This window comes from Aulostomus chinensis, chromosome 20, assembly GCF_037954235.1.
Source record: "Aulostomus chinensis isolate RoL2024-O1b breed Wild chromosome 20, RoL_Achi_v1.0, whole genome shotgun sequence".
In the NCBI taxonomy this organism is placed as follows: Eukaryota; Metazoa; Chordata; class Actinopteri; order Syngnathiformes; family Aulostomidae; genus Aulostomus; species Aulostomus chinensis.
In genome coordinates, this window is record NC_141339.1 from 4,595,119 (window position 1) to 4,609,120 (window position 14,002).

A 14,002-nucleotide genomic window follows, 5' to 3' on the forward strand; every position below is an offset into this window, starting at 1 on the left:
AGAACTGGTTCATGGGAGGGGAGCCCAGGCCGGTGTAACAGGAGGGGATAAAACAACACAAAAAACAGGACCTCAGGTGTGTGTGTGTGTGTGTGTGTGTGTGTGTGTGTGTGTGTGTGTGTGTGTGTGAGAGAGAGAGAGAGATGCTGGGGTTGTTCAATGTGAACTAATCAACATTATTCAACAGCATCTAGATAATGATTTCAGGAATTAATGAGTTGAACTGTGCCAAAATGAGACTTTAAATGCTATTTTGAAGTCCTCTGTGTTCTTAAATATGCAAATGAGGTGTCATCTACAAAAAAATGACCAGATGTAAAAGCTAATCATTAAACAGGAAAAGAGAAGAGGTTTTGTAATTGAAAAGTTGATTTTTAATAGCCATGTTTTCAAATGTAAACATTTCTTCTTCAGGCTGGTGAACTGTAACCTCTCAGAGAGAAGTTATTCAGTTCTGTCTTCAGTTCTCAGCTCTCAGTCTTCCAGTCTGAGACAACTGGACCTGAGTCACAACCAGCTGCAGGATTCAGGAGTGAAGCTGCTGTCTGCTGGGCTGGAGGATCCACACTGTCACCTGGAATGTCTCAGGTCAGAATACAGCTCTTATTTTGTCACACCTCCACGCCACCAACTGTTGTGGTGGGAGGTGTTTTCAAGGTTTCCTTCCACCCGTCAATCCGTCCCATTCCCTTCCTCTTCATCCCTCTCCTTTTATCTGGTTGGTCTGGGTCACAGGGGCAACAGCCTCAGCAAGGAAGCCCAGACTGTCCTCTCCACAGCCACTTCCACCAGCTCTGCAGGGGGAATCCTGAGGCGTTCCCAGGCCAGGCAAAATATGTAAACTCTCCAGCGAGTCCTGGCTCTGCCCCGAGGCCTCCTCCCAGTCGGACATGTGTGGAAAATCTCCCGAGGGAGGTGTCCCAGAGGCATCCTCACCAGACACCCGAACCACCTCAACTGACTCCTCTCAACATGGAGGAGCAGCATCTCTATTCTGAGTCCCTTCCAAATGACCGAGCTTCTCACCCTATCTCTAAGGGAGAGCCCAGCCACCCTGAGGAGGAAACTCATTTTGGCCCGTGGTATTTGTGATCTTGTTCTTTCAGTCATTACCCAAAGCTCATGAACATAAGTGAGGGCTGAAACGTAGATTGACCCGTAAATTGAGAGCCTTGCCTTTTGGCTAAGCTCCCCCTTTACCAAAACGGACTGCACCCGTATCTCTCCGGATGCCGCCCTAATCTGCCTGTCAAAATCCCGCTCCATCCTACCCTCACTTGTGAACAAGGCCCTGAGATACTTAAATTCCTCCACCTGAGGCAGGACCTCCTCCCCTGACCTGGAGTGGGGAGGCAACATTTTTCCGGCTGAGGACCATGGCCTCAGACTCAGAGGTGCTGATTCTCGTCCCACCCGCTTCACATTCGGCTGACTCCTGTAGAGCAGTGAGGCTCTTTTTTGAGCCTGTGTGTTCTGTTGGCAGAGGCTGGGTGTGGCTTTCCTGTTGGACACCGGAGACCTGAACACACACCTGAAGATCCTGGCTCATCAACACTGCATTGTAGTCCCGGCTGAGGCTGCGCTCGTCGCCTCATTATTACCTGCTTCCCAGTAGTAGAGTTAGCGCCATCAAATCACGACCTCCAGCTCCACTAAGAGGACCACATCATCTGCTAATAGCAGAGATGACATCCTCCTGCCACCACACTCGAGCCCCTCTACCACCCTGCAGTGCCTACAAATTCTGTCCATAAATGTTATGAACAGAATCGGTGACAAAGGGCAGCCTTGGTGGAGGCCAACTCTCACTGGGAACAAGTCCTACTTACTGCCGGCAACACAAACCAGACTCTCACTCCTCCGGTAGAAAGATTTAACAGCCCTTTGTAAGGAGCCATCCACCCATACTCCGGGGGTACCCCCGACAGGGTGCTCCTTTGGAACACAGTCATAAGCCTTCTCCAGATCCAGAAAACATATGTGGACTAGTTGGACAAACTCCCTTGCCCCCTCCAGCACCCTAGCGAGGGTGAAGAGCTGATCCATGGTTCCAAGGCCAGGACGGAAACCACATTGCTCATCCTCGATCAGAAGTTCGATTTTCGTCATGACTCTCCTCTGCAGTACCCTGGCGTAGACCTTTCCAAGAAGGCTGAGGAGTGTGATCCCTGATAGTTGGAACACACCCTCTGGTCCCCTTTCTTCAAGATGGACTCCAAAGGCACCACCCCTGATGTCCACGCAATGTTGCAGAGACTTGTCAACCAAGACAGTCCCACAACATCCAGAGCCTTAAGATACCCAGGGCAGAGCTCATCCACACCCGGAGCTCTACCACCGCAGAGTTGTTTCACTGCCTCTGTGACTTCTGCCCTGAAGATTGGATGAGCCCCTCTAAGTTCTCCCCCAACTCTGTTTCCTCCATGCAATGTGTGTTGGTGGGATTGAGGAGTTCCTCAAAGTATTCCTTCCACCATCCAATTAGCTCCCCAGTTGACGACAGCATCCTCCCGTCCCCACTGTAAATTGTATGGGTAAGATGCCACCTTCTCTCCCTGAGGCGACAGACAGTTTGCCAGAACCTTTTTGGAGCCAACTGATAGTCATCCTCCATGGCCTCATCTAACTCCTCCCACGCCAGAGTTTTTGCTTTGGCGACTGCCATGGCTGCACACTGCTTGGCCTACCAGTACTGGTCGGCTGCCTCTGGAGACTCACAGACTAGCCATGCCCTGTAAGGCCTCCTTCTTCAGCCTGATGGCTCCCCTCACCTCTGGTGTCCACCAGCGGGTTCGGGGATTACCACCACCACCAGCTCCAGCAGCCTTACGGCCACAGTTCACTGCAGCCACCTCAACAATGGCAGAGCGAAACATAGTCCATTTGGACTCAATGTCCCCCCACTACCCTCGGGATGCAATCAAAGCTCGGCCGGAGGTGGGAGTTGAAAATCATCCTGACAGTTTCTTCCGCCAGGCATTCTAACAAATCCTCACTACTCATTTGGGCATACCAGGTCTGCGCAGCATCTTCCCCTGCCACCTGATCCAACTCATCACCAGATGGTAATAAGCTGACAGCTCAGCTCCTCTCTTCACCCGAGTCTCCAGAACATACGGTCGCAGGTCAGATGATACGACTGTGAAATTGATCATAGACCTACGACCTATGATGTCCTGGTGCCACGTGCACCAATTGACATCCTTATGTTCGAACATGGTGTTAGTGATGGACAAATTGCGACTTGCACAGAAGTCCAATAACTGCACACCACTCAGGTTCAAGTTGGGCTGGCTGTTCCTCCCAATCATGCCCCTCCAGGTCACACTGTCATTACCCACGTGGGCGTTGAAGTCCCCCAGTAGGACAATGGAGGCCCCAGTCGGGACGCCATCCAGCACCCTTACCAGGGACTGCAAAAAGGGTGGGTATTCGGAACTGCTTTTTGATGCATAAGTGCAGACAACAGTCAGGACTCGTCCCCTGACCAAAAGGTGCAGGTAAGTAACCTTTTTGTCCACTGGGGTAAACCCCAGCGTACAGGCAGAGAGTCTGGAGGCTATCAAAAAGCCCATCCCAGCCCTCTGCTTCTCACCTGGACCAACTCCAGTGAAGGAGAGAGTCCAGCCCCTCTCAAGGACTTGGGTTCCGGACCCGGAGTTATGTGCCAAGGTGAGGCCGACTATATCTAGCCGGCAATGCTCAACCTCATCCACCAGCTCCGGCTCCTTCCCTGCCAGAAAGGTGACGTTCCATGTCTCAAATGCCAGGTTCCATGTCTGGGGATCAGACAGCCAAGGCCCCCGCCTTAGTCTGCTACCCAAACCACAATACACCGGACCCTGGGGGGCGAGTCCATGTTGCCATTTCGGGCTGGGCCCAGGTGGACCCCATGGACTAAGGCCCGACCATCAGGCAATCGCCAACGGGCCCCTACACTGCGCCTGGATCCAGGATGGGGCCCCAGTGCCCCTCTGGGCTGGGTACACAAACTCCTGGGTGTTGCTTCCATGAAGGGTCTTTTGAAATATTTTTTTGTCTGGCCCTTCGCCTAGGACCAATCTGCCTTGGGTGCCTACCAGGGGCAAAATGCCCCCGATAGCACAGCTCCTAGGGTCCCTAGGGCACTCAAACTCCTCCACCATGATAGAGTGATGGTTCCAGGAGTGTCCCATTCTCCTGAACATCATATCTCAGTGACCTTGACTGTGTTGACATGGAGGTTAATATTCTGGTTCCGATCAAGTTTTCAAATTCATCCATTTCTGTGTTTTTGTAAAACATCATATCCTGATTTTAGAAACCGGAGGAGTATCCCACCAAGCAGGCTAAAGGAAAATCCAGGCTTATCTGGCCATGTCTGGCTAATATTCGCAAGAGTTCTGAATTCTGTTTTCAAATTTCAACATTTCTCCTTCAGGCTGGTGAACTGTAACCTCTCAGAGAGAAGTTGTGCAGTTCTGTCTTCAGTTCTCAGCTCTCAGTCCTCCAGTCTGACACAACTGGACCTGAGTCACAACCAGCTGCAGGATTCAGGAGTGAAGCTGCTGTCTGCTGGACTGGAGGATCCACATTGTCACCTGGAAACTCTCAGGTCAGAATCTCAGCTCCCATGATATATAAATAAGCACATTAACCACTTACAATTTGCAACATTGTTTTTAATCTTTGTATTTACATCAGTTTACTTTTATAACAAGCAGCACACGTGAGGATGTCACTCAGAATGCCAAGAGATGCAACAGCCTCTTTTGCTTCTGTGAATCACTTAGCCCTGTCTAGTCTTGTTTTTGCTGATGTCTTGTGTTTGAGCAGAGAGAGAGAGACATCAGCTGATGTTTGAGAGACATCAGCTCATTAATGACAGAGCGAGCAGCACAGCCAGCAATACTTTGTCTCATGTTTATCAGTCAGAAATTCATATTAGAAAAGAGAGAAGTCATCAGGATCCAGACCAGTTCTGTTCCTCTGCATGTTCTCAACACATCAAATCACTAAAGGTGTTTGTTGCTGCAGTAATCATAATAATAATAATAATAATAATAATAATAATACCTCTCTATGAGCTTCTCTCATGATCAGATGCCATAGTAATATGTCACTGTTCATCTATATAACCAAAGGACATCAGCTGATGAGGCGGTCCCTCAGTGTGGCTCATGACACTTTTGCATTCCCACTACTGAGAGAATGTGGCCACATGAGGCCCAGACCACCTCTGAATGTGGTTTCAGTGATCAGACCTCAGGACACGTAGAGTGTGTGCAGCCCTGGGATTAAGACTGACCACTTGTGATCCATCACTCAGGACGCATCCTAATAGCAGATGTGCACAGGACCTCAGTAACGTTTAGGGGGAATTCCTTCACATTTGAGACAAACATTCATGATGAACTTATAAGACTTTGGAGGTCAAAGGTCACTGTTGATCCCCTTTTTTGCCATTATTTTCTTTATTTTTTATTTTATTTCAGGTTTGCCCAAAATGAGGCTTTAAATGTTGTATTACAGTTTGAAGTGTTTCTTAAATATGCAAATGAGGTTTCATCTACAAATAATGACCATTATTAAACACTAATAATGAACCAAAGAATGAGAACAGATTTCATCATTGAAAGTTGAGTATAACAGCCATGTTTTCAAATGCTGCCATTTCTTCTTTAGTCTGGAGGACTGTCATCTCTCAGAGAGAAGCTGTGCAGTTCTGTCTTCAGTTCTCAGCTCTCAGTCCTCCAGTCTGAGACAACTGGACCTGAGCGAGAACCAGCTGCAGGATTCAGGAGTGAAGCTGCTGTCTGCTGGGCTGGAGGATCCACACTGTCACCTGGAAACTCTCAGGTCAGAATACAGATCTTACCTCATCACGCCTCCATCCCGATGCCAGTCATGGTGGGAGGTGTTGTGGTTTCAGGGCGTCCTTCCACCCGTCCATCTGTCCTGTTCTCCTGAACATCAGATCTCAGTGATCTTGACTGTGATTACAAGGAGGTTAGTATACTGGTTCTGATCAGGTTTTCAAATTCCTCCATTTTTGTGTTCTCATTCAACATCATACCCTGCCATTGATAACCAGAGGAGTATTCCACCAAGAAGATTGAAGAACAATCCAGGCTAATCTGGCCATGTCTATTAGTGAGAGTTCTGTTCCATCAATGTGGCTGTGATAAGCCCCACATGGGAAACCATGGAAACCCAAACATTGCAAACTTTGGTTTGATGGAACAGAAAAATCCATCAAGGTGGTTGATGTGAATCTCCATCCTGTAACCTTGGTGACTTCAGCTGCTGCTCAGTCTGGACCTGTAGCGGGTTTAAGGTGAGGATGAGCTGCGTCTATCGTTCAAGAATCTCCAGTAGACAGGAACAGACAGCCAAGACAGTTCTGCTGGTGCATTTACACAGATCAGAGGTTTGTACAATCTTTATCTGCAATCAGTGGATCCATGTGACGAATCTCATCGTCGACAATAAATTGATAGATTTTATGAATTTCATTACCAACATTCGGTTGTTCAATTTGACCCTTTATCAAGCAAGGAACTATAGATGGTAACTTCCACAGGCATTTAAAATGGCGCTGCAATGCAGCTCAGTGAGGCGGAGAACCACAGGACTTTCCTCAGTTATTATTTACTTTATATTGTGTTTTATCTCTATCGATCGATCTATCGATCTATCTAACGATCTAATGATCTATCAATCAATCTATCTATATATCTATTGATCTATCTATCTATCGATCTAATTATCTATATCAATCTATCGATCTATCTATTGATCTATCGCTATCTAATCATATCTATATCTATACATGGAAATGTACATGTAAATATATATGTGTATGTGTTATTTATGTTACACATGAATGTAGTTTAATAAGTTATTCCTGTTCCATAAAATGTTGAATATAGCGTTTCCATATATTTATGTGTTTTTGTTGATATTATGTACAAATACACTTTTTCGACAAAGTTTTGGCCTCGACAGACAAGGAACCCTATTCAGTAACTTCAGTCATTTGATTTTCAACCTAAAAACTTATAATCTTCCTTAATGTCACAAAAGACAAACAAAAAAACCCCAAAAAATCTTAGTGTCCTTCATCATCAGAATGAACCCTTTGATTGAAGTACCAGTTTAATAATGATAAACCAGTTTGAAGTTACTGCTCTAACATGTTTTCACTACAGCTCGTTTTATTTCAATAATAGAGTTTTGAATTACAACAAAACTATTAAAATCAATTTTTTTAACATACCTATCATTAGCAAGAAAATGAGAACAGATTTCATGGTTTGCAGTTGGCTATTGACCTCCGTGTTTTTAAACGCTCACATTTCTTCTTCAGGCTGGTGAACTGTAGCCTCTCAGGGAGAAGTTGTGCAGTTCTGTCTTCAGTTCTCAGCTCTCAGTCCTCCAGCCTGAGACAACTGGACCTGAGTTACAACCAGCTGCAGAATTCAGGAGTGAAGCTGCTGTCTGCTGGACTGGAGGATCCACACTGTCACCTGGAAACCCTCAGGTCAGAATACAGATCTTACCTCATCACGCCTCCACACCGCCAGTGACAGTCATGGTGGGAGGTGTTGTGTTTTCAGGGCGTCCTTCCTCCTGTCCATCTGTCCCATTCTCCTGAACATCAGATCTCTATAACGTTTGGAGGGATTCATTGTTTCACTTTGCCACGATGACACTCAGAAATTAAACGAAGGTCCTTTAAGTTGTCTTGAATATACTGAAATATACAATGACTCATTGTCAACAAATAATGTTCAAGGCACAAATGCAAGAAAGTAATTCCAGATATTACTCGGCTTCAAGGTCTGCAGTCAATTAAGAAGAAATCATTAGTTTAAAGCAGTCAACTTGCAACAGCAGTTATCAGAAATGTCCACCAGGAGGTAGCACAGAGCTATTACCTTAAATTCAAAGCCTTCCTGGGGTAGGCAGCACCAGGGTGTTTCTTGATTTTCAACCTAAAAACTTATCTTTCTTAATGTCACAAAAGCAAAAAAAACAAAAAACAAAACAACCTTGTAATGTCCTTCATCATCAGAATGAACCCTTTGATTGAAGTACCAGTTTAATAATGATAAAGAAGTTTGAAGTTACTGGTCTAACATCCATTTTTTTTTAATTAACATACCTATTATTAGCAAGAAAGCGAGAACAGATTTCATGGTTTGCAGTTGGCTAATGATCTACCAGAAATGTCCACCAGGAGGTAGCACAGAGCTATTACCTTAAATTCAAAGCCTTCCTGGGGAAGGCAGCACCAGGGTGAGTTCCAGTCTTCTGCTTTGCTCAGGAAGGATCAGAACAGAGTGAACTGACCTTGAAGTATTTGAATGGTTGTCATGATAAGAGCTTTTGGAATTCTATAAAATGTAGGAAAAAAAAAACATGCACATCGCCTTTCTCAGGACATTTTCAACACTTAGCAAGAGAGCTTCAGTGCTTCCTAGATGAGCTCCTTCAAGAAAACGTTCACCAGACTGTCCTTTCTGAAAGGTAGCAGACCAGTGGTCTCACTCTTGTTTGACATTGTTGAGACTGAATAACAAACAAGTAAAATTCACAAATAAAAGCGAATAATGAGCCAGATCATGAGAACAGATTTCATCAATGACAGCCATGTTTTCAAGTGTTTGTGTTTCTTCTTCAGGATGAAGGACTGTAACCTCTCAGAGAGAAGCTGTGCAGTTCTGTCTTCAGTTCTCAGCTCTCAGTCCTCCAGTCTGAGACAACTGGACCTGAGTTACAACCAGCTGCAGGATTCAGGAGTGGAGCTGCTGTCTGCTGGGCTGGAGAATCCACACTGTCACCTGGAAACTCTCAGGTCAGAATACAGATCTTACCTCATCACGCCTCCATGCCGGCGCCAGTCATGGTGGGAGGTGTTGTGTTTTCAGGGCGTCCTTCCACCCGTCCATCTGTCCTGTTCTCCTGTTCATCCTCTCAGTACCATTAAGAGGGAATTCCTTCACATTTGTTCACTTCCACAACATAGTAATTTACACTCTACTGGCAAATTTATACTCAAATATCTAGTAGCATGAAGGGATGACCAGTTGTATTGGACAGGTCAAAGGTCAACTACAGCGTGCCATCACAGCATTCTGTGTATTAAGTATTATTAAACTTACATCAAATGAATTTAGACTGAAGAGACCCAACAATCTTCCATGAACATTAAAAGGTGTTTCAATGCTCATGGAAGATTGTTGGGTCTCTTTAATCTAAATGCAGCACGAGCGGTTATGCAATGGCTCTACCACTCTGCTGTAGCCAAGTGTCTCAAACCTCTCCCAGTGGCCACTGTGTATCAGTGGAGTGATAGACGAAACTCATCCATTTCTAGAGAAAGAAGTGTTTCATCAAAGGCACGAGAATTTTTACTCCTGTCGTGTGTGACGTGACTCAACAACCTGCACGCTGTCATGACAGTGAAACATCAGAAATCTCCCTGACCAAACCGACGTACGACAGAAAAGTAAAAAAAAAAGATTGGAGGGAGGAAGTGTTCCATTTGTCGGTGAAAGACAAAAGGAACTTGGCAAATCAGCTGCTGGTGTGTCTGAACCAATGAGACCAGACAGAGAGAATACAGCTGGTTCTCAAACGGTTAATCTGGAATATCCTGCGTGTAACTGATTACTATGGCCTGGGAGGTTTGTTTCTGAGGAAATTGTCACTAAAGCAGCGCAGGTGTACGACACCCTTTTAGCCTCCCACTGCTAACTAAACAATAAAACCCCCACTTACTTTTAGTGAAGACGATCAACACCTGAGTGCTTCATGTTCCATTATTTTGTAAAGTTGACTGTTTTCTCTTAACTGCAGGCTGAGAGGATGTAAGATCAGAGAGGAAGGCTTTACTTCTCTGGCTGCAGCTCTGAGCTCCAACCCCTCCCATCTGAGAGAGCTGGACCTGAGATACAATCATCCAGGAGGTTCAGGAGTGGACACGCTGTGTGCTGGACTGAAGGAGCCTCACTGGAGGCTGGATGCTCTCAGGTAGAAACTTAAGACCAGAACTTCACTAATGGGGGTGATACGGCCTGGAAGTCACACCATGATGTTTCTGGGAATTTGTGCAATAATAAATACAATTGTCTAACTTCATTCAGAATATTTATTTTCACTGGATTTGTTGAACTGTAGTTCATCAGCAGCAAGACAGATTGAATTTCAGATACTGTAACAAATATTACAGACAGATAATATAAACAACCACATCTAAAGGGAAGAGCGGTGTTTGTAAAGACAAATTCCCTGAAACTAAAAAAGGATGCTGAGTGCTTCTGACTGTCAGGACAGGACTCAAAGAAGGACCCAGGTACAGAATAGCAGTAATGGAACAAGCTTTAATGATGATCCAAAGTCAGAGGAGCGGGCTATGAGAATTATCTTCACGTCTCACACTGACACTCTCTGACTATCGGGCTTAGGACTATGGGTTTACAAGGGGAAAGAACATTTACAAAGGGAATCTAACGAAAATCTACTTTACAAAAGATAAAGCGCAACTGACTACTCTGTCCAGCTAAAATAAAACTCTGGCTATGCCTCGCTGGCTACTCTACTACTTTATACAAAAGAAAAAAGCTCGCTTACTCAACAGAGGAGGGCTGAAAACCTATAACAAAACAAAAAAAAATCACAACGTGACTATGTCTAGAAATGAACAAGCAAACTTCTTAACTCAAAACTGATCTTAACAATAACTAAGTTTTACCTGACTATGAAAATTACCAAGAAAAAATAAACAAGCTCTTGACAAGGCTTCCATGGTCAACAACGAACAACACTTCTGCGACGAGATAGGGGAAGACAGAGCCATGTATACACGAGGAGCTAATCACACTGATGGGGGACAGGTGTGCGGGGTGCAATCGGGGACACGAGGGGGCGGGACAGACGCTGACTGACAGGACCGGGGAATGCAGGATGACAACAGGAGGAGAGGCTGGTGCACTGAAACGAGAGGGAAATTAATTCTTCAAAAATAACACAAAGAAATAAACACAAAACAATAAACCCAGACAAGACAACCTCACTGCTGTGACTGTGACACTGATGAGTACTTGTACTTTATTTTCAACTTCCTACTTCATGCACCATGGAAACTTTAAATGATACGGCACAACTTCCATTCATTTACACTTTCCCAGTATTTCAAACATGTTACATGACATGTTCCCTCTCTAAATACACATGAACCCTTCCATGCACAAAAGCAAGTTCCATGCTTCATTATATTACACAACATCAACAGTAAAATCAGACAGCAACACAATGAGCACACAGTATTTTGTTCAAAGTTCACTACAAACCAGCCATCAAGGACAGGATCGTCTTCCAGACAGCTCACAGTGTTTCCATGTCTCATTCATCAGTTGAGGGTTACGTACCTCACTCTGTTACCAAGGCTGCAATATTTACAAGGGGGGGGGGGGGTAGAGCCCCTTGGGACCAGTCTATTTCCTGGACGGATATACAACCCAACATAACTGTTAACCGTCACACAGCAATGCCAACGTATGCAAACAACAGCAAACTTTAGACTCAACTTGCTCATTTATCAGGAAATAAATTGAGACTCGGTCACTAGATGGCAGTCAAGTGCCATCGAAACACAACTGATGAATACCAAATATACATATATTAGTGTTGTCAAAAGTATTGATTAAATAGCGATTTTGAAAAATAAAAACTGTACAAAATGACTTTTACATTGTATCGATACTCTACCTACCTCCTTGGTTTACACATGCGCCGCCGCCCACACACACACACACACACACACACACACACACACAAAACAAGAGGTACATTTGGATTCTTTTGTCATGACTGAGCGGTCAGTTGCACCAACTTTAGATGCATCTTGACTTTCTCTCATTGATAAACATCCTTCACCTTTTCATCTAAATCCAACAAGTTGTCCAAGTGAACCAACAAGATGGTTGGTCTCTGAACTCCAGTAGGACGCACAGGTGTTTTCTGACCTGACGCCTCCATCAGACCTCATGTGTCTTTAAACTGTCACACTGTGGTGAGCATGTGCTTGTGTTTAAACACTAAACCTCCTGCTGTGTTTAATAAAAAAACACTTCTTTGTGAATTTATTCCCTCCAGACTTGAGCTACAAAGATCAGATGCTTGAAGGGTTAAGAGGTCCCACCGAGACAAGGTCCCCGTGAGGCTGGAGTTTGGACCATTTGGAGCTGGTCCAGTACCCCCTGTGATGGAGTCTTTAAACATACCTCTGTATCGACCCACACAGGTCAAGGGTCAAATGATTCCGTCTGTAGAACAGCTCCTCCTGCCTCCTATAACACAGATAGGAGGGTCACTAGTGCTCACACACACTCCTGTTCCCCTCAGCACCTCAAGGTCAGGTGACCTGTGTTATTTGAAATCATGTATTTCATGTAGAAAACTTTTTAAAAAATCCAACAAAAGACCCTATCTTGATGTTAACAGTTTTAGCCCCTCATGAGATTCTGTATGTTCTGTTCGTATGTTCTGTTACTTTATGGTCATGTTTTTGAATGGTATCCTTTGCTTTTGCCTGAACACGTCCAATTTTGATGAGATTTCAGAGAAATGTGCTGGAATGCTGCTATTTGGCTGCGAGAGACGATCAGAGATCTCTGCTGGGAGGAGGATCAGCTGCTGATCTGAGCAGCTGCTCTCCTGCCTGACCTGAAATGGAGAAATCTCATCTAAAGTGATCAAAGCCATGGAAACAATCACAAAACCTGTGTCAAGCATGGATGGTTGGACATATGTTAGCAAATTGATAAATTGTTGTTCCAATGAACATCATATAGCATACATATTAGGACAATAAATTGATATGTTCAATCTGTATTTACACACATATCAATATTCTTAATGTGGGACTTTAAAAAGTGGTGAAAATCAGTTCTGTCAATATTTGTGCATTCGTCCGATCAGTCGAATCATGAATAGCATTGACAGCTTCTATACTGTTTTTCACACAGCAGCCCTGCAGTAAATCTTCCCTTCATGAGAGTTAAATGTTTTTTTTTCGTTGAATCTGTTGGAGAAAAGAAATGATTTTTTTCAAACGTCATTTTGAAGGCTGTCATCTGTTGTACTGTTGAACAATCCTGGGTTTTAATGCTAGTGCTTGAAATATTTTTTCCCCTCCCATTAAGATGAAGGAAGGCGATGGCATAGAACTGGCTCCCAGTATGAGCAGGCACCGTTCAACAGCACCACAAAGTATAGCCTCAAAAATAATTTTCAAAAAGATGAATCATGACGATTGTGAACCTGTCAGGTGTTCCACTGATTTGGCTGATCAGTGTATATATGAAAGTGCATTTAATTATATGAATAAATACATATGATCCTATTTCAAATATTGAATTATTGAGACAGGTTCACACTGTCGCCTCACAGCAAGAAGGTTCTGGGTTCGAGTCCCGGCTCGAGCACGGGGTCTTTCTGTATGAGTCTCCATGTTCTCCATGTACCTGCGTGGGTTCTCTCTGGTACTCCAGCTTCCTCCACAGTCCAAAGACCTCAAGAGGGGACCAGGTTAATCCAGACTCTAAATTGACCGTAGGTGTGACTGTGAGTGTGAATGGTTGTCTGTCTCTATGTGTTGGCCCTGCGATGGACTGGTGACCTGTCCAGGGTGAACCCCGCCTCTCGCCCATAGATGCTGGGATAGGCTCCACCCCCCCCCCCGCGACCCTTATCAGGATAAGCGGAAAAAAATGGACGGACGGATGGAATTATTGAGATATTCCAGTACACTGTGCATAACTTCTGAATGAGAACAGCACAAAATCACATCCATCCATTTTATACCTCTTATCCTGATTAAGGGTCACAGAGGGGGGTGGAGCCTATCCCTTCAGGCAAGAGGCGGGGTTGACCCTGGACAGGTCACCAGTCCATCACAGGACCAACTCATATAGACAGACAACCATTCACACTAACAGTCACACCTACGGTCAAT

At 44.8% G+C, this 14,002-nt stretch overlaps 1 protein-coding gene across 2 annotated transcripts in view; it reads left to right on the forward strand.

Annotated features, from left to right (window-relative positions):
• LOC147242306 (NACHT, LRR and PYD domains-containing protein 3-like) overlaps window positions 1-13,105 on the forward strand; it is a 29,664-nt gene extending 16,559 nt beyond the window's left edge. For both annotated transcript variants that reach the window (XM_086189898.1, XM_086189899.1), the window contains 7 exons: window positions 415-588; window positions 4,421-4,594; window positions 5,665-5,838; window positions 7,349-7,522; window positions 8,666-8,839; window positions 9,844-10,017; window positions 12,142-13,105. In XM_086189898.1, coding sequence (XP_086046024.1) covers window positions 415-588; window positions 4,421-4,594; window positions 5,665-5,838; window positions 7,349-7,522; window positions 8,666-8,839; window positions 9,844-10,017; window positions 12,142-12,169 — 1,072 coding nt within the window. In that variant the 3' untranslated portion in view covers window positions 12,170-13,105. The remainder of the gene's footprint in view (window positions 1-414; window positions 589-4,420; window positions 4,595-5,664; window positions 5,839-7,348; window positions 7,523-8,665; window positions 8,840-9,843; window positions 10,018-12,141) is intronic.
• The last annotated feature ends 897 nt before the right edge of the window (window positions 13,106-14,002 follow it).